Source organism: Anser cygnoides, chromosome 1 (genome assembly GCF_040182565.1).
Source record: "Anser cygnoides isolate HZ-2024a breed goose chromosome 1, Taihu_goose_T2T_genome, whole genome shotgun sequence".
Taxonomy (NCBI): domain Eukaryota; kingdom Metazoa; phylum Chordata; class Aves; order Anseriformes; family Anatidae; genus Anser; species Anser cygnoides.
The window spans coordinates 39,559,284-39,577,529 of record NC_089873.1 but is presented as its reverse complement, the minus strand read 5'-3'; the positions used below and the strand labels follow the sequence as shown (position 1 = coordinate 39,577,529).

The following is an 18,246-nucleotide window of genomic DNA, read 5'->3' as shown; positions in this document are numbered from 1 at the left end:
CAACTTACTTATTTGTCGAGTGCTTTAGATCTAAACCATACCACACAGTTGTTTCTCCCAATCCTTACAAAATCTGTATTTCATGAGTGCAATTATTTTTAGGAACATTCTCAAATTCAGAGTGGATGTGGATATTGCGAAATAAACTAGTCAGACAGCCGATCTCCTAGGGTTAGAAAAGAAGAGTGTTACTCAAAAAGGAGCCCAGAAAGTTGAAGGCACGTATAAAGTCAGTTCTTAAAAGTGGGAATGGTTGCATCTTTTTTAATAGAATTAGAGAAAGCAACTGAAGGGATTCCAACATCACACCTTCACTAAAAGTCAGGTTAGAGAGCAACCAAAGGAAACAGCTCTTAGTGCAGATTTTTTTTTTCTCCTGCGGATCCTAAAAAATCCGGGCTCTAAGTCACATCTTTTTGTCACCATCTACAGGTGTGTTATATACTAACATTTTCCTTTATTTTTTTTTTCAAATACAGACAGCAGCATCAAAGAATGAGAACCAACAGTAAAAGGCTAAAAATTGGGCTTGGGCAAAGGGGTTTAATAAATCACATCCGTCCAGCAAGTCCTTAATCTCCCCTGTTTAAATCATTTGTGCTCACCTGCAAAATAAAGCTTCCTTTTTATGATGAACCCAAGGGAACCTGTGTCTGACCCTCATCCCTCCAAGAACTAGTCTATTGGGCTTCTCCAAAAAACAGGCTGACAGAAAAGACAGAGCAATTATACCTTTATACTCCCCTCACGATTTCTAGTTTGAGGAGCACAAAAGAAAACAAACAAGACATAAAACAAAACTAATGAAACAGGTTTATTGCCTTGCCTTCTGGGACAAATGGAGCTCCCGTTGCCAGGAGGCATCCTGAATCTCACGCCAGAGCTGTGGTTGCTGTGCTGGGGCTCACAGCACTTTAGGAAACCTGCATGGCAGGCTGTTTTGTGCACCATGGTGCTCAGGTTCCTGGGGTGCTGGTTTGGTGAGGAAGAGATAAAAATAGACAGCAAGAGGGAGAAAATCGCTGCAGGTTCCTTACCCTTCTTCTGTGGGGATAAGACAAACTTACTCCTTTTTTTCTGTCTGAATGTCTGCAGTGGGACTGCAAACACCACTGAGTGAATTTTGGCAATGATCTGTGGACAATGAAAGAGTAAATCCTGTACCTTAAAAACATTAAGAAATGCATTAATTTCCTTGTCATAAAGGAAGCACATCTGTAAAACTTCCCTTCCCCTTGAAACTATTGCTCTTGCTGCACCATCTATTTACTCACAGGGTGTAGGACGAGACTAACAGCACCATTAAAAAGCACACCTCACAAAGACGCAAGGAGAGTCTGGAGACTCAGTGATAACACCTGGTATTGCTTCCCCAGTGCTCTGGTTAATATTTACCTGTGCTAAACTGTTTAAATAACTGTAGATGCCTGGGTCACAATTTTTGCTTTTAGTAGCAGAGTGCAGTGTATTTGATGCGGTCTGAGACATTTCCTGAAGAAACAGGAACAGTCACTCTATTGAGGTCAAACCCTTAAGAAAGGTTCTTCTGCAATTTTCATTTTTGTCTCAGCTTCTTGAAAATGGCGGGTGTAAGCAGCTGCATGAAGTACTCCATGTTTGTCTTCAACTTCTTATTTTGGGTAAGTTGGTGTTTAAATTGTTATTAGTGACGCATGAAATGTGTTCAACATTATCCAAATGCTGTAGCTGAAGAAATTGTAAATAAAATAGAGCATAAATGGAACCAGAGTATGGTTCTAAATCAGGGAGAGGAGAATGTTTAATTTTTGCCCTTCCTTTGTATTTTTTTTACAAAAAAGCCTTCCCTCCACATTGAAAAGTAGAACAGATGGGTCTCCATCTCCCTGCCTGCAATGTGCCCCTTATGTCAAGGGAAATCACTCATTTCAGCCAGAAGATAACAGACTCTACATTATCTTAACGTGCATTGTTCTCTTGTGTTTTTTGTATCCTGTTTGTATTCAAACTGCATAATCCTGAAAGTGTAATTGCAAAAGAAGATAGGAAAATACACTTGTATTTTTAGCCTCCTAATTGATAAATTGTTTTCATATACTTCTTTGTGGTTCTTAGCTTTATGCTCGGTGTCATAATTAGTTTCTGATGGTTGACTGTACATTTTTGGAAAATGGTATGGGCTGGCAGCGCTGCCGAGAGCTGTACTGAAATGATCAGCTTTCTCCAGCATACATAGGAAGGTGGTTCCTGCCCTATGCCCAGCACAGGACAGCAGGCAGCTTTCTGAGAGTAACTTGAACCCTATTCGCCTATTTGTCATATCTCGGCTAGTTTGCAAGAGTTTCAGGTCCTGGAAGCTCTGAAAAGCTTTGAGTTAAAGATAATTTCTGTAATGGTTCAGCCTCACTGTCAGCTTTCCTACCATAATTTTGTCAAGTTCACCAGAGGTTCGCTGAAACCGGATGCAAAACTGCTAACCCCAGTATGTCTGTTGGCTCAAGGGACATATTCTGAGTGAAAAGGTGATAGAATTCAGAAAGGTTCACAAACAGTAGTCGTAGAAATTTTGTGGCTAGCCAAAGTGAGAAGAATTAGCAAAATTCTTTGATCTCTTGTGGACCTCACAAAGAAACTCCTAACAGGCCAGTAGCTGTCAGGACTGGCCCCCACTTTTCTTCCTCCACCTCTACCAAGGCAGATTGAAAGTATATGGCAGCCTAAGCCTCCAGGGGCTGCATGGATTTCTGGGGAGAAGAACCAGGATGTGATCCTGGAGGAGTCCTGAGAGTTCAGGAAAAAAGCAGCATGGAACAAACTTCCCAAGACCGTGTTTTTGCAAAGGCAGGAAAATCTGCACTCTGTTCTGGGGAAGAAAATGCTGAGAGCATTTGCTGTGCATATGGCAGCCTGGATGAGACAGAGGAGGACACAAATGCAGTTATAATGACTTATTTTAAAGAAAGGGGCGTAGTACTACCAAGATGGGGAAGAAGAGGTGTGGTGCAACCAGCAGTACATGCAGGTGGAGTACAATGAATCTGAATTCTTTGAATAACACTTCCGTCTCTAATCCCTGGAAATCATTAAATTGCTGTGGTAAAGGACAGGGAGCAGTGATGTCTTCACAGCTGCTGCTTCCACTCCCTGGTGCACAAGGCAGTTGGGCAGGTGGAAAGTTAAACTGATAGTGGGAAATGAAGGTGACTTTCATCTCAACTAGATAACAGCAACGGCTGAATGTTTATCTGGAGTCCTTTTGTTTTAACCCCTTTGCAATCTCTCTGGATTGCCCCCTTCTGAGGGCCTCAGGAACAGGCTTTTTAGTCTTCTTATGCCTTTTTCTTAGCAGCTCTTACAGTATATCCTTGAGTGTCTAAATTCTGGAATAGGCTAAGCCAGATCTGCAAAGTGGCTTTTACTTTGCTCTCCTTGGCCCCATGAGTTGTGTGCCCTCAGGAATTCACAGCCCTGGCATTGGGCTCTGGAGCACCCACAGAGCTTTGCATCCTCCAGTCTGGTGAAAGAAAGCTAAATTTTATTTTAAGGAAAACTAATAATTAGGATGGAGTACTGCAACAAGCATGCAGTGTTCTATTTTGACTCTTAGGGAACAGAGCTTTTGATTTGTAATTTCAATTATTTTCTTTGTGTTTTCTTGTACACTTCGTATATGATGAAAATAAACAGAAACAAAACATTAAAATCTTACTGAAATGGAGCGTTTGTATGAGTCTAAAGCAATTATATTTTCTATATTTAAAACATGTATACCATAGTGGAAACTTCAATTTAAAATAATATTCTTTGGTTTTTTGAATGGAGGAAATAAATATTGTAGCATCCCCATCTGATTGGTAAGTTCCTGTACATTCAGATTTACTTACTTCTACTACTGTGCTGTATTTTTTTGGGAGGTCCTATATAACAAATAAATCAGTGGGCCAAATTCTGTTTGGATTTGCAGCAATAGCTGCTTCAGTGGAACTTTTCACATTAGCAAGCCCACGTTGTCTGGTGCATAGCCACATGGTTCACACAGTGCTGCTGAACAAGACCCAAATACAGAGTCATATGATACCATCAGTTTCTAGGCAGATTCAGCGGGATTCAGATTATTTCAGTGGGGAGTTCTAGTTAAATTTGATAACATGATATAGCTGTCATCGATTGTACAACTTTCTGTTTCATGTGTAAAACGTACTTATAGGAGCTTTACTTAGAACAGAAAAATGTGTGGTACTCATGTCTGAGGGCTGGCTGTGTTCCATATTAAATAATCTGCTAAAGTCGTTATGGCCTTTGATGATGAATATTATATGAAACCTTTTTGCAGGAAAGTATTTTTGAGGAAAAAAAATCTTAAACATGTAGAAATAACTCTTTTAATTTTAAAAGGTCCCAGTTTTCATGGGAAGCTCATAACCACAGTTTAGAGCCATTTCTGACTTAACAATTAAAGACATACGGGAAGATAATTCTGAATCTGACTAGACTTAGGTCCTCAGTGATTTCTCTTTCCTACCAGTCCTCTCAAGTTGCTCACATAATTACATATGATTAGCCTCTAAAATTACCTGTCTCCCACACCTGGTAATAAAGAGAAATTCTGTGTGAGAATCATCACAAACAAGGTAAGGAACACAGTGGCTGGAGCATAGTGGAACAGTACCTCAAAGATCAACAAAACTGGAGAACAACTGGTGATTAAGGAATATGCCTGGATCTGGGATTCATCCACCCCGACTTCAACATCTTAAAGCAAATCATTCTGGGCTTCTTTTTAAGTTGGTAGTGTCAATGGGTCATTTAACTCATCTGAGGATATGTGTCCCTGACAGGTCAGAGGAGCTAGACTTAGATGTTTATCTTTCATGTGCACAAGATGAACTAAAGTTGTCTTCTGTAAAAATATAATGGAAATAATAACTACCACAATGTGCACTTTACAGGAGGAATATTCTAATAGCTCGAGATGGCCAAATATTGTTGCAACAAAGAAAGCAGGAAGACTTTATTTAGAACTTTTCCTAATAGTTTTACCATAGAGAATATTTCTAAAGATATATGTCCTGAAAAATTCTAGAAATAACAGTTGTACCAACATCCCTTATCAAATCTTTCATTTCCATTATACAGGAAACAGTGTTCTTTACAGTCATGTTATATACATACTATAGCAATTTATAGTCGTCTCTCATCTGACAGAATTTCTGTGTACTTACAACCACATGTATAAATCATCAAGGAAATGATGATTCCTCTGGGGTAGAAACATCAGGGCTTTGGTGCATAACTGAAGGTTTAACTACCCTTATGAAGTTTCCTGGATATGAATCAATATTCTGTGCTCTAGCAATTCATGTTGCTTTCATTTTGCCAAAGAAATTATTTCAGAATTTTGGCCAGCATCTGGTGCTATTTGGATTCTGAACTTTAATCTAAAATTGTTGATCTTTCTAAATAGTCTTTATTTTTTCCCACAGGTGTGTGGTTCAGTTATTTTGGGAGTCTCTATATGGATACGTGTTAGCAAAGATGCTCAGGAGGTAAATTCATGCGATAATATCAGTCCCATGTAAAATGCAGAAGCTACTATATAGACTTTAATTTCCCAACTTAATTTCTGCAAATGTGTTCTGCTTTCACTGGGGTGGTTTGTGTGGGTAAAAATGGATGTATTTTATGACGTTTAAGATTAAACAAGATGGTGCGGGTAGTCAGATAAAGTGATCAATGTAAGCACAGACATGTAATGACAAGAAGTGTCTTCCAGTGTTACTAATCTAAGTTCTTGCAGATGCACGGTGATTTCTTTTTAAAATGTGGGTCTCTTTTTCCTCTGATGAAAACTAATGATGGTTTTGTTATTGATTTCAGTGCTAGAGAGAATAAAGAGGAGCCATGAGCCTCTTAGTTTTTTCAGTGTCCTTCCCCATTAGAATAGTATAGTCGTATATATTTCTAGAGTTACTTCTATGTATTTTTAGGAAATATTTTTACTTTTCTCACTATCTTCAATAACATAATAATTATTTTCTCTGTAACTTTGAAAGGGAGCAAGATTTTTTCTCTTCTATTTTCAGTGACTCCCTAAAAATGTCTTACCCTTTTTCACTCATGGAATTATTTTTAAAGAACAACAGATCTTTACTCAGGATTTAAACATAATGCAAATAACCTTCATGGAGGGGAGAAGAAAAATCCCTGAGTTCCCCTCCTGGATTTTATCTGGGTTATTAAATTACTTCAGATTTTATGACTTTCCTTTTCTGCAAAGCTACAGAAAATACAATCTTGATGAGCCCTTGATCTTGCATAAATGCACCAGCAGGTCCTGTTGGTGCAAAGGCTCTTTGGCCTTGTGGGCCTTGCCAGCCTTTTGCCAGCTGTGCTCCCAGTGGCACTGATATCTTAATTACAGCATGTTTTCCATTCACATAAAGAAATGAAGCTGATTCTACCATTCCTCTGGAAGGTGCTGTGCAATCTTTGTATGATGATGCTTTGTTATGCTAACAGGAAGAGCAATCTGACTCTGAGGTTTAGGCAGTGCATTTCTTTTGCTGAATTTGAACCACATAAACGTAAATGAATTTGAAAATTTAATTTGTATACTTTAGTTTCCAAAATGGATTTCTGGCTGTAGAAGTGAAAAAATGATCAAGTGTTACATAGAAGCATTTTTTTCCAGCTCTCATATTGAGCCTTTAGGTTAGATTAGGTTAGATTAAGCTGCAAAACTTCTGATCGCTCCTCTGCTTCTCTACCACAATCCATCAGTAAAGAAAAATAATTTTTAGGTCAGTATATCTGGAACTGAAAGGATGTTGGAAATAAGAAGATAGCTTTATATATTTCTTCCATTTGGCTGATGGTGCTGTTGCCCTTAGCCAGTCCCAGATGTCTCATGTTTGGCAGTGGATGGATGTAAGAGAACTCAGTTCACAGTGACATTGTGATGTGTCATTATGGAGAGTTCTGCCATGTCCTGCTGTGGAAGAAGAAGAATGATGTGTTTCACTCCTCGATCAACATTTTACAGAAGCTAAAGATGCCATGCTTGCTAGATGACCATCTCTAGTATCATGGCTCAGATAGTGCAATGGAGCTTGGAAAACCATAACCATTATTATTCTTATTTTTGGAAAGCTTTCCTATTCAGAAAAGTACACTTAAGTGTGTCCCAAGCTGGCTTCCTGAAGTGACTCTTGTTACTCCACAAAAACTGTGAATTAAGAACTGGGACCAAAACTGAAAGTATTTTCTTACTATTTTTGCCTCTATGCAGGCAAAGATCCCATTCAAATCCAATGTATGTTTTGCCTGAGTAGTAATTGAAGAGACCATAAGGATTTGGCTGTAGATGAACAAAGCTTTCTAAGAATAAATAGCAGGAGTTTCAGTCCTACTTTGAAGGGGAAAGAACAACATATTCCTAAAATTATACTTGTCTATATACCTTTGTAATTTCCATCAGAAGATAAACATGACAACTTCCAGACGTTTTTGCTAATCTTGGCACCAGGCACATTGGAAAATATTCTTTGAACATTTCTCTCTGTTTTGGCCCTTGGCCTTAGTCCTTCTGTGGGAACTGAATAATTTGATATTTAATAATAATGAGGTATATGAACTGTTTAGTTGAATGTCCCACACATCAAAATACAGTCCTCATCTCTGATGGCATTATTAGAAATCATGCCCAAAAATAAAGAAAAAGAAAGCTGCTTTGGAAAAATATATCTTTCTACACTATATCCAGCATCACTCAGAAACATGTTCTCTTAGGAACAGCCACAGAGTACATTCATGGACTTCTAATGACAGACAGAGGTTTTGTTTCTTTAACATTTGGTTAATGTAAGAGAGATTTTGAGATAATTTTGCTACTTCTAGCAAAAAGCAAAGATTTGTCAACTGAAAATGAACTGAAAGCTATTTTAAAGATGAGATTTTTATTTACTATGTAAAGTTGACTTTCATTCTGTGCAGAGACAAAGACTGTGAAGAGACACCACCAGGCCCTCCAACAAAAGGTTTAAGAAGGGATGTTAGTGGTTTGTTGATTCAAGGAACAGAATTTCTCCATGGTTGCACATCAGTATATTTATCAGTTATTAAATAATTTTCTTGTTTTGGGAAATACAGATGTTTTTCAGGGGAGTTTCTTGCAGCTGCAAGATTTTTTTTTCCCTCTCTTTTCAGGAGTTGGGCATAGACAACAGCCTGTTTGCAGGGGTTGATCTGCTGATAGCTGTGGGCTCCATCATTATGGTCCTCGGGTTTCTGGGATGCTGTGGTGCCATCAAGGAAAGCCGGTGCATGCTGCTCTTGGTAGGAAAAAGAACATTTGTCTACCTTTAACAGACCACAGATACAACTGATGTATAAAGTCACTGGTAGTATCAGATGACGATACTGTTTTTATTTAATCAAATGCCTACTTATGAGCATGTGTTGTCATCACTTACCCCACACTTGAGCCCTTCCTGAACTGAAGTGTGAAAGAAATGATGGGTGGTCTCATCAAAGAGAAGACAGGGCCAAGAGAGCCCTGACCATGTCACTAACTTTTCCCCCACACATTCACTCCACCGGTCACCCCCCTCTATCTATCCCATTTCTCATATCTCATAAATTCCCAGTTGCTCCCTTTGCTAGTCCTCCCAGAATGTCCTCCTTGTCCTCCTACCCAACATCTCTCACCTACACACTGCCCATCATGCCACTGCTCCAGAGTGTGTCGTTTTGATGACTAGATGATACTAAGGCACACACTCTGTCTTGAGCATCCCTTTTCTCACCCCCAAAGAAGGAAAAACTGGAACTGACTGGAACTTCAGTTTGTTCTATGAAGCGCATGAAAGATTAATATTCACTTTAAAGAAATGATAGCAACTTGGTAAAAATACATTTTAATTTTCTCTCCCTTTTGTTTCTTCCTAGTTTTTTATTGGACTGCTGCTGATCTTGATCCTTCAGGTCACAGGAGGTATTTTAGGAGCAGTATACAGATCTAAGGTACAGTATTATTCTGTATTGTCATTCAAGTCTTCCCAAAGATTTGTTTCTCCACTGAAAACTAATAAAATATTTGCACTTGCAGATTGAAACATCCCTTAACACGACTTTAATGGACAGTGTTAATTTATTGCAAAGCAATACAGAACAAGCAAAACAATTTCAAGAGACCTTCCAGAAGTTTCAGACAGAGGTAATTACGATGTAACAAAGGGTGGGGGTTGTTGCTATCTGTTCTATCTCTAGCATTTGTCTATGCTTCATTTTACGGCTACTCTGTCATAGATTTGAATTTCACTCCCTGGGGATGGGAGAGGGTCTGACTTAAGCACAAGTTAAAATGCTGCACAGGGGTTTCTGCTCCCTTGATACAGCATGGGGTTTCCACGATGATTTCTTTGTGCAAAAGAGAAGATTCTCTTCCTGAGAGAAATGGAGCAAAGACACAAAACATGCAAGTAGATCTGCTGATGTGGATTTAATTGTGTCTGAAAAAGTCCCTTTCTCTATACATACAGAGGAAGACATTCTCAATGACTCTAAATAGGATTTTCTGAAAGTTTTTTTGTAGAAGAAATAGAATGATAGCTGTCTAGATCTGTAAGTCTTAAACTCCGTAAGTTTGCATCAGTGATTACAAATTCCTCGGTGTGCTTGCAGAAATTATAAATTTCTTACAAGAATCAACACAACCGAAGCAAAGGTCCGCTTATTCTGTGATATGATTGCAAGAGATTATCAATTCCTTCTTCGAGGCCATAGGCTCATTACACTGGCAAGTAATACTGCAGAGCTCATGGGGTGTGCAGAGCATGCCTATAGGATTTAAAAGCCCCGTAATTGGTATTGGGCCTTAAAAAACTCTGCATGTCTTTGTATTTGCTCTTCATGGTGTTTATGTTTGCTTATTTTGTCATTCTAACAGACTGGTTCACTAGAGACATTTGTGCGTATGTCTGAGGAAGTATACTTCAAAGACTTGTAATTCTCTCTGGGGTGTGGTAGGATTTATGGATTCAAGTAGCTCTTAGGACCCAAGAAGTCAGGTTTGCTTCTTGGTCATAAACCTACTGCCATGAGACTGTTGTTTGATGCTTGGGTTATCAGTCTTCCACAGCTTTGGTTATGCTAGTGCAAGTTACGCATTTTCTAAAGTATATGTTTTGTTCTAGCCATGGTTACCTAAAAGGTGCAATTTGCCTCATCTATTTGGAGCAAGGTGTTGTTGCCTGGGTAGGCTGGAGTGCTGGTTTTATTCCCCTATTCCAGACTCTACCTGGGCCCCCTCAGAGCTTCAGCCACATGAACTTATTTAAGAAGTATTTAAAGATTTAAAGGCTTCTGTCTCAAGTTAGGAATAAAATATAAAACAATGCTCTCTTTCTTCTTGAAAGCACTGAAAAAGTTTTCAGTCTCCAAAGTCCAGATCATCTTCATTTACAGAAAGTGGCCTCTGCTTGAGTTTGGATTGGTGATGGCCAGTTCTTCTATTGCCCGAAATGCCCCAGCTGCATTTCTTGACCTCCAGAAAATTTTCCTTCCCCACTCAAGCTACCATGTTTCTATTTCCTCTCAGTAGGATATGGAAGATAGAGTTACTTGGCACCTACAGAAATTAGTCTTCTTTTAAAACAAATGAAATAGGGAATGCTTAGATGTTGACACAATGCCAGACTTTTTTACAAGACTTTTATTGATGTTATTTCTAAACAAAGGGTGATATAAAAATCTGCAAACTCTGATAATCCCCACCATCCCTTTCTGTCCTCATCTGAGGTCATCCCTGCACAGGTCCTCACTGAATTATTACCTCAGAGCTGGATGGCTCCTGCTCCATAGAACGGCTCTAGTACCCCTCCAGAGCAAAGCTGTCTTTGCACCTGGCTGGACACCTGGGGCCTAGGAGCCTGCCCCACCACTGTGGGGATGGTTTCCCTTTACAAATGTCCCCCAGAATTGAGACTGACTGTTACATAAGTGCTTTGATGAAAAGGCTTCCTTCCCCTTCGTTGCAGCTTTCCCTTTTGAAGGGAAGGTGCTCCTTCAGTGTGTCCCAGCTGAGAACTGTCCAGTACCCTTTAGGCAAGAAGATTGGATAAGAAAAACTTCAGGAGTGTATTTCATTTAGAATATCGTGTTACTATGAAATCATTAAATGCATATTTTACTGTGTAAGAGCAGGGAAAGAAATGCAATAAAAAAGAGTTTTGTTTTCCCTGTACTTATATCTATTCTGACTTCTCCCACCTGCAAGGTGCCAGAAGGTAGACACTTAGCACCACCCTGATTCTAGACATCACACAGAGAACAGATTTCACCTTTTACAGTGTGTGTCCCTCTCATGCTCCCAGTAGTACCTGTGCCTATACATTGGCACAGAGTATCTGCTGCTGTTTTTAGGGTAGGCTTAAAGAATTCTTATATCTTTAAAGGCTGCTGGTGTGAAAGGAAAGAAAGTGAGAAGCAATATTTAGGTAGCTTATATTACTTGCACTTTTACTTCTCCATTCTACCTCCGGCTATGTCCTATGCTTCTGAGCCAACTTAATTCTCCTGATATAATAAGCAGCTACCTGGAGGGATGATTGAAAGGTGAGCAAAATGAAATATATATATATATATATAATTACTCTATTAATTTTTAAATAGACCACGATTGTTTTATTATGTCCCACAGCCTTTGCTTTTATACAAAATAACATGAACATTTCCAGCTGCTTTTTAAAAGAGGGAAGATGCAAACCTGAGTCTGCGCCCCTGAGCTTTAGTGCCTTGAATAAATTGGAACCTGAAGTGAAACTGCACCTGGCTTAGGTTTCACAAACCCCAAATGAAGCCCTGGCCTCCTCAGTCCATTTCTAATTTAAAGGGCTAATCATCATTCAAGGTGGTTGTTTTTCTAGATTTCACAGTTTTATGTGCCTGAATTTTACTTTTTCAGCCTGGCTTTTCAAGATGTGATTTACTGTAGATGTTACTTACCACATGCAGGTATAAGCCACAGAAAGAAGACTTGATTTTGAAAACACACAATACCCAGCATTGCTCCATGCTGTATTCTGGCACTGACAATTACTAGCTTTACAGTATATTAATGGTTTTTGAGTGCTGCATATTGAAAATTGTCTTCTTTTTTTTTTTAATTTTACTTTTTTTACCTTGTGCACTCACAGTCTTATAACTTGTATTGAAATGTAAAGGGTATTTGAGACAGCTATCAATCTGGGAAAATTTCCACATGGGAAAGGATGAAAGGAAATTGTTGTTCCTCTTGGCTTGCCCTCGTTCACTCCCCTAACAGGAATTCACTGTTTTTTTCTTCATCTTCCTGTTTCCTCTTTTCCTGCAGAACAAGTGCTGTGGTTTGGTGAATGGGCTTGCAGACTGGGGAAACAATGTTCATACAGCTATTGGTAGCTGTCAGTGTGAACCAAAGGGCGAAGAAGCAAACCTCTGCATCCTTTCTAACAACAGATATATTTATAAAACGGTAAGAAAAATATAATGTCCCGCTCTTCTTTCCAAAAACAGGTTTCAACACAGAGCTATCTTTAGTTGCTGGCATAGTCAACAGTTCTGTCTCTTTCCAAAAAGACAAAGTTTTGCCTTCTCTTCATTAGCCAGCATTGCCCCCACACCAACTGTGGTGAAATTACTGTGCATACATGAAATATGCGTCTGCTACCTCCTCCTGGGATGTCTCTTGTAACTGTGCACTCCATTATCTCCCAGTCTGCATGGTAACTACAGGTGAAAACTACCATTATGGCTTTGGGGTCAGAGTATGCCTCTGGGTCAGAGCAGCGCACCAGCTACTCTGGCTCTCCTGTGGAAGATGAAGCTCCTGCCAGAGCTCATTTTGGTGGTAGACATGTTGACTCAGAGGCTTCCATAGGGCTAAGAGATAATGAAAAGCAAACGCATTAAGTACAAGACCCTTGAGTTTTATAGTCCTTTATTAGAAGAAAAACACGCTTATTTTACAGGATCTACTGGTAAGGCACCTCATATGTGGTAGGCTTCCTGGAAGCATACTTAAAGTGTAATTTGCGACAACTCAGGCCTTTTGAAAAGCTTGTGGTAATTAATATAGTAGTAAGGCAAAAGTGCCTGGTGAATGGTTACAAAAAAGCATACTCAAAAAATGGTAGAATGGCAGCAGAAATCTCGTTTATTTCACAATTTATCTGTTTTCTTATATGGAAATTTATCTCCATACATACCAAGAAAAATATGGAAAAAGTAGTAGAAAATTCAGACATAATACCTGCATTTTTAGAATGCTAGTAGTATGATGTTTGCCAATCTGCATCTAGTACAAAGCAGATTTTAGCAAATATCCCAAACTGATTGTATACTTTCCTAAATGCACAGCTTCTTAGCCAGGTCCTTTCTGAACACAAATTTCCTCCCTGCGTAGTCCCACAGAAGCAAATACTGTTTTAAAGCAAGGGAACAGTCTGGTTGAGTAAAGGATGCCAAAACCCAATCTGGAAATAAGATGTATGCAGAGGCTTTTTTGGCCACATTTTTATGTCTTTTTGGCCTCAGGCAAACCCTCAAAGGACATATGAGAAACCATCAGTGAAATTACTGCAGGTGCAAGATATCGCTCACATGAATGCACAGATTTCATGGTGGTGTTAGATGCTAGTAAAGACATTCAACTCTTGTGATCCAGGAAAAATGGTTTGAAATTTAGTGCAGTTCTGAGTCAGCTTAAATGAGAGGTTTTTAGAAGGACTGGAAGGAAAAGACCCATGTGTTTATTGTGAGGGAGGAAATATGGTGAAGGCATATAACTACGCATTATATTTGGGGGGAATGAAGTTGTAGTGTTGGAAGAGTATTGTGGTTTTGATGGATTTAAGCTGTACTTGGCTTTCCCTACAGTTTGCAAAAGGAATATTGTCAATGCCTGGAGAACATGTAGGCGTTATAAGAACAGATGTATGCACTTATTAAAAAGGAGAGTAGCTCTGCATAGAACTTCAGATGTGATCACTCACTTCCTCCCAGTCCCAGGCCAAGACCACCAATCATTTGTCAAAATTAATACTTAAGTATATAAGTTTTATATCCAAATATTGTTAGTTGAGACTGATTCTAATAATAGGCTTTGAGGTCTCAAACCCAAAGATCAGATTAGTGGAAAATGAAGTTAAATTCATCTTCATATTTGTGAAGGCAAAGGCTAGATATCTGACATAGGGCCCAAGATACGTATAAATGTGTTCGTGTCTGTTAGCAACAAACCAGAGTAAATTCAAATAGCCTTTCTTTTACATGGAGAGCAAGAAAGAAAATATTTTAGAGGATGTGTTTCTAACAAATTTAGGATAATCTTGCTTACCTATAATTATTCATTTTGTCTTGTTTTTCAGGTTTGTAAAGAAGCGATCATCAAATACCTTCAAGACCATATGCTCATAATTATGGGGATTGCATTTGGACTGGCAGTTATTGAGGTACCAGTATACACCATTAAAATATTTAGTGGCTGACAAGCCATACGTTCTACTTAAAAATACACTGGGAGTGGAATTAAAACACCTGCTTGCTCAATTAATAGACAAGGGAGAACCACCTCTAACCTTAGCTAAAATCTCACTGTTATTTCCTATCAACAACATACAGCTGCCAAGCTGAGGAATTCAGGTGGGACCAGACCACCCTGTTGCCTATATAAGCATATCACATGGCACTTTTTCTGCAAAGATTTAACAGGTCTGGAACCAGGCTGGGACTTGACAGTGAGCCCAGTGGATGGAGGGGTGTGCAGACTCCCAGACCCAGACAAACAAGAGGCAGAGTAGCCATTCTTCTCCTCTTCTTAGCTGGAGGAAAAAGTCATATCGTTAAACTTTGTGGTCCCTAAACTGCGTATTCTTATCATGGAGAAATTACGATTCGAAATCATTATTCAGAGGGAATAATTTAACCATCAAGATGGTGTCTGAATGTGCTTGAGTGCACAGCTGTGTTCCTCCATATACTCCGGTGTGTGAAAAAAGCAGAGCATGTGAGCTCTTTATTTTAATTGCTTCATCATATACTGAAGACTATCACGCAAAATTTTCTCCAAAGAGAGGAGAAAAAACAGTGAGGTGATCCAGTCAGCTACTTGATGAATGATAGGCTTTGATTAGGAGAAAATGACAAAGAAGCAGGGGATTTCATCATGTTGCTTTCTTTGGTCATTTTCATTCTTTTTACTATTCCTATGTGGTTTTCCTCCTCCCCTGCCCCCCCGCAGATGAATGTTTGAGGGAAAAGCAGAATGACGAAGATTGCTGTGCAGAGTTCAGTCTGTTATTCCTAACGAAAACTTCTTAACATCCTTGGCAGAGGACTGTTCCTTGTGGTATAAGAGTGGGCTAGAGCCCCAGCTCAGAAGTACACTTCCAGGAAAATAATTGTAAGCAGAGAACAGTTAGGCAGCTGCAGCACTGCGAGATGACAGGCCACTTCTTACTCATAGGCTTCACATTACATAAGGTGCTATACATGGGAGGCCAGGTCTCTTGCCTATATGTAGAGTTCATGGGGAAAATCAATGAAATATATCAATAATTAAAGAAAGGCCTTTGCAAATATAACAAAGTGTAAAATTTCATATCTATCTAGAAAGTAAGTTGTAAGTCACTTTGCTGTAGTTATTGTAGTTGTGTTTGTTGTAGCCTTTAGTTCATTGGCCATCATTCTTACCTTTTCTCCAGCTGGCATATTCTGTGGCGGTTGCCTCTCTCAATCATAAAAATATTTGAAAACAAAATGAGTAAACAATATGAGGATAACAGCCTCAGCTGGTACAAATTGTCAGCTGGCAATTTACACTTGCTAAAGATTTAGCCTTTCCAAAGATATTAACATATTGTGACATCTCAAGTAACTGCAAATCAAAAGCCACGTGCTTAACTCTCTCTCTCTTCTGGAAAACCCCAGATAAAAAGGCCAGGACAAGGAAAAGTACTCTTTCATAGCCTTCCCCCTCTGCCTGCTCCATCATGCCACTTGTGGGCTGTAAATGGTTTCAGCTCAATTTGTTAGTGGAAATGACACTGAGAAAAGAAGGGCCCAGTTTCACTTGGGCACAGGTGAAAATGCGGGCATGGTACATCAAGGAAGCCCAGTCAGCTTCTTCCAGCTGTGAGGCCATCTCCTTGCCTTACCTGTACCCATATGTTCTGTACACTCCACAACATCTCTTCCTTAAATAAATGAAGCTTCCTTAAATAAATGAATTCATGGCTTCATAAATGTCCTTTGAATACTTTACACTTTTGGGTAAAAGATTACTGGTTAATTTTAAATCCAGAAGGAAGCTTACTGACCTTCTGATCTCGTCAGCTGTCTGTAACAGGTTGTGGAATTTCACCCACTAATTCCCACCACAGAAGGTGATCATACCAAATTTTATATCTCAAGCAATAACTTCTTTTGTGGACTCAGAGTTTCTATCTCAATCTTATTACTGATGAATATAAAACATTTATTGCATGATCATTTGCTCATCAAAAAGGCGGGATATGTACATGTGTGTAAATGTACATCTGTAAACATATACACATATGCATATACAGATATATTTAAAGATGAGAAAGTGGCAGTCAAAAAGAAGAGAGATTTCGAAGAGAAGCAACCCTTAGAATATGAAATGGATTCAGAAAATTCCTCCAAATTTCTTAGAAAATAAAAGATTGAATTTTTGTCTGAGTTTCTTGAACTTTTGCTTCATTCGCTGCTTCTTTGCAGCTAAGAACTGCATTTTAAAATCCTGGAGTTACAGCGTTCCCCATCCGCACAGGCAATCCATCTTTTAAACAAATGAAAGTTTTCCATTGTATTTGCAATCTTACCTGTGGTACATACCGATTTCATTAAAATGGCAATATACTAAAGTCATGTTCTTTAAAGAATTACATTGGAAAAGATCTTCTGCGTAGCAGATTTAGCCTGCTTGTAAGTCCAAGACATTTGCAAACAAAATGTTCCCACTGTGTATCAGTTGTATCTTGGGATTTCCAGGACTGCCAAGTAATACCAGAAATGTTTTTGTTTTCCAGATTCTTGGTTTGGGGTTTTCTATGAGCCTCTACTGCCAGATCCAGAGAAAATGAAACTGTGGAAGTGTCAGAACAATGTCAACAGCCAAATCAAAACCTTTGTAGATAGATGGATATTTGGTTTGGCACCTTCAGATAAATATACGCATGTCCCAGGCAGCTGTTCTGACGAAAACAGCACCTCCTGTGCACACAGATACTTCACAATTTGCAAAATGACCTCCTTATACTTTGTAGGATTTAATGATGTGAATGTGAATTTTATTTGCAATAAACGTCTTTGTTTGTGTTTCTGATGAGTTTATTTTGTCTGAAGATAACATTTAAGTCATGTTGAGGTTTGAGCTCGCCCTGCAGAGTGTCCACATGGCTGTCATGCCACTCGAAGCAGAGTCATCACTAACAGCCGCGTATGGTCTTGTGTGGGCTGGCTGCTCTGGGGAATCACATGCCTCAGGCAGCTTCGCTTGTGGGGCAGGGTTTTTTCATTACTAGTGGCACGGATCAGTTTGACACTGGGTTTGATATATATGGTAAGGTCTCTATTACTTGTGAAAGGCACAGGGACTAGCTTTCTTCCAACTAGAAAACCCTTTTTGGGGGTTCCCTTTAGGGAGATTTATTCTGGCAGCTGAAATAGTCACTTATGGATCCAAATGATGTTTAGATAGCATATGGGAGTTGGATTCAGTGGCATGTGTTCTGCAAATATGCATCAAGGATGAATATCAGGTGCTCAAGGTCAGGTTGGACAGGGCCTTGGACAACCTAACCTAGTGGGTGCCATCCCTGCCCATGGCAGCAGGGTTGGAACTAGATGACATTTAAGATCCCTTCCAAACCAAGCCATTCTATGATTCTATGAAATCCAAAACAATGAGAGACAGAACTAGCACAGAAATCCTGCCAGTGAGATTCACCCAGGGTGGCCAAGGCAAGCAGCAGGCTTGCAACTGGAGGCATGGCTGGTCACGCTATGACAGAAATATAAAATATGCCTGCCTTTAGATCCACCAGTGCTTGCAAGCATCAGGGCTCTGAGGCACCAGCAGCCCAGGGCCCAGGACCCCATATCACCCCTGGGGCTGTCAGACCCTGCCCCAGCAAGGCTGCAGCAGAGCCTGGCTCCAGCTCTCCCCAGCCCAACCCAGTCGCAGGCTCCATGAATCTGGGCCTACCT

General features: G+C 39.5%; 1 protein-coding gene across 1 annotated transcript; it reads left to right on the top strand.

The window, feature by feature from the left end:
- The first annotated feature begins 1,446 nt into the window (after positions 1–1,446).
- On the top strand, positions 1,447–17,357 carry TSPAN8 (tetraspanin 8). The gene is made up of 8 exons (XM_013197974.3): positions 1,447–1,640; positions 5,463–5,525; positions 8,185–8,313; positions 8,926–9,000; positions 9,086–9,193; positions 12,350–12,490; positions 14,385–14,468; positions 17,067–17,357. The coding sequence occupies exons 1-8, from the start codon at positions 1,581–1,583 to the stop codon at positions 17,118–17,120; spliced, it is 714 nt and encodes a 237-aa protein (XP_013053428.2). The 5' UTR covers positions 1,447–1,580; the 3' UTR covers positions 17,121–17,357.
- Positions 17,358–18,246: the final 889 nt, after the last annotated feature.

Coding starts and splice junctions, on each gene's coding strand:
- TSPAN8 (XM_013197974.3), top strand. CDS start 1,581: ATGGCGGGTGTAAGCAGCTGCATGAAGTACTCCATGTTTGTCTTCAAC. Junction 9,001..9,085: donor GAGCAGTATACAGATCTAAG/GTACAGTATTAT, acceptor TTGCACTTGCAG/ATTGAAACATCCCTTAACAC. Junction 9,194..12,349: donor TCCAGAAGTTTCAGACAGAG/GTAATTACGATG, acceptor CTTTTCCTGCAG/AACAAGTGCTGTGGTTTGGT.